Source organism: Melitaea cinxia, chromosome 2 (assembly GCF_905220565.1).
Source record: "Melitaea cinxia chromosome 2, ilMelCinx1.1, whole genome shotgun sequence".
Lineage (NCBI taxonomy): Eukaryota > Metazoa > Arthropoda > Insecta > Lepidoptera > Nymphalidae > Melitaea > Melitaea cinxia.
This window is the reverse complement of record NC_059395.1, coordinates 925,539-927,193: the sequence shown is the minus strand read 5'-3', so window position 1 is coordinate 927,193 and position 1,655 is coordinate 925,539. Positions and strand designations below refer to the sequence as shown.

The 1,655-nt window shown below is 39.9% G+C and overlaps 1 protein-coding gene across 1 annotated transcript; it reads right to left on the bottom strand.

The window, feature by feature from the left end:
- Positions 1 to 419: 419 nt before the first annotated feature.
- On the bottom strand, positions 420 to 1,379 carry LOC123666866. Its single transcript, XM_045600892.1, has one exon. It carries the CDS (start codon positions 1,377 to 1,379, stop codon positions 420 to 422), a length of 960 nt encoding a protein of 319 aa, XP_045456848.1.
- Positions 1,380 to 1,655: the final 276 nt, after the last annotated feature.

Here is a 1,655-nt window from a genome sequence, read left to right as displayed (position 1 = left end):
TTAAGCATCATTTATAACAGGAAAAAAAATAGGCATTGATAAGCGATAGTAAGGCATAAGGGGCAAGCAATAAATTGTAAGTATAATTGTATTATAATAACTGTGAATAGGTTTAACGCCACACAAAAGCAATGAGCAAGTTGCAAAAAAACAAATAAATAACAATAAAAGAGGGCAGTATATAAAAAGCGTTAGCAAAGCAGCAATAGGCGAGAGATAGGCAGTTGACCGAGCGAGATACGGCGATAGCGTAAGGCTATAGGAGGAAAGAGATGCGCGTGCGCCAAGCGAGCTACTATGTTGGTATGAAACCGGTATGCGAGCGAGTCGGTGTTTCTCAACCTTTTCACAAACGTTATTTTTAAACTTAATTATATAAACAAAAGTTAACATAAACAGCATCAAAGAAAACAAGGAAATTAAATAATTTTTTTTAAATCTGATTCTGATATGACACGGATCACATGTGCCGTGGGGTTTTTTCGTGCGAAAATCTTGCATCCTCTCACCCATACAAAGGCAAAACCCCGCTCTTTAGCCAAATTCTTTGCTTTATTCAGAAGCAATTTATTCTGGAGGGTAAGATGGTCATTAATAAATATACGACTTTCACCGTGGAGTCCAAGGTTAGCTGCCACAATAGTCCGCTTCTTTGCTGCTGCAACGAAATCCTCTTTCAAATATCTGCTGTGTACTGAGACAATTATAGACTTATTGCCCTTGTCGTTGCGCGTAGGAATCCTCGCAATATAATTTATGTGCTCTTTGGGGATTGAACAGCCAATGACGTCTCCAATCCTGCCAACTACTTCAAACAAATTCTCCGAAGGCGTAGATGGAACACCTTTAATCTCGATATTGTTGATCCGAGACCTCTGTTCATATTCATTTATACTGACTTCCAGCTTAGAAAACCGTTGTTGGAGTTGTTGAAGTTCTTCTCTAGTTTTGAGAAGGCTTTGTACCTCTTGACTGATCTCAGTGCAGCGGTTAGACAAGGCTTCTACAGAGCATTGTACATATTCAACGGAGGCCTTTATTGTTTTTAATTCGGCAATATCGGCCTGTATAGCCTGTATGTTGGTAGCAAGCGTCTGTAGTGAAGACATCTGTATAGAAAGTCGTTTTAGTTCCAAGGCTATACTCTCCATGTTCGTAGGTGTTGGCGATTTTGCTGCTACTGTACTTGAAGTTGTGGTAGAAGAGCTGGCCACCCCCGCAGATTTGCAAGACGAGCATTTCCAGGTGCTTTTTCGGTCCCCCAATTTTCGGTAACCACCTTCAGTGATGCCGGCACACGGAAAGTCATAGTGCCCTTGGCACAATGAGCATTGGACGCCGTCTCTAAATTCCGCATCACATCGAGCGCAACGAAACATCTTGCTAGGTCAACTTAATTTTATAGAAAAAACCACCAGAGTACAAGTTTGAGAACTGCTGTCTACGAGCTATAGCGCGTGAGTATACGGTAAGCGTGCAAACGATCCGACGGTTACGGACTGACTGATGATATATCATCACTGTACTTCTTTAAAAGAAAAAAACAGTTTAAAAACTAAATAAGGCTTTGCAATAAAATAACTCAAGAAAGTTGAAGCCATCGTTAAAAATATAAAACAAGTTTTTATATCAGTTATTTACTATTCAGACTACAA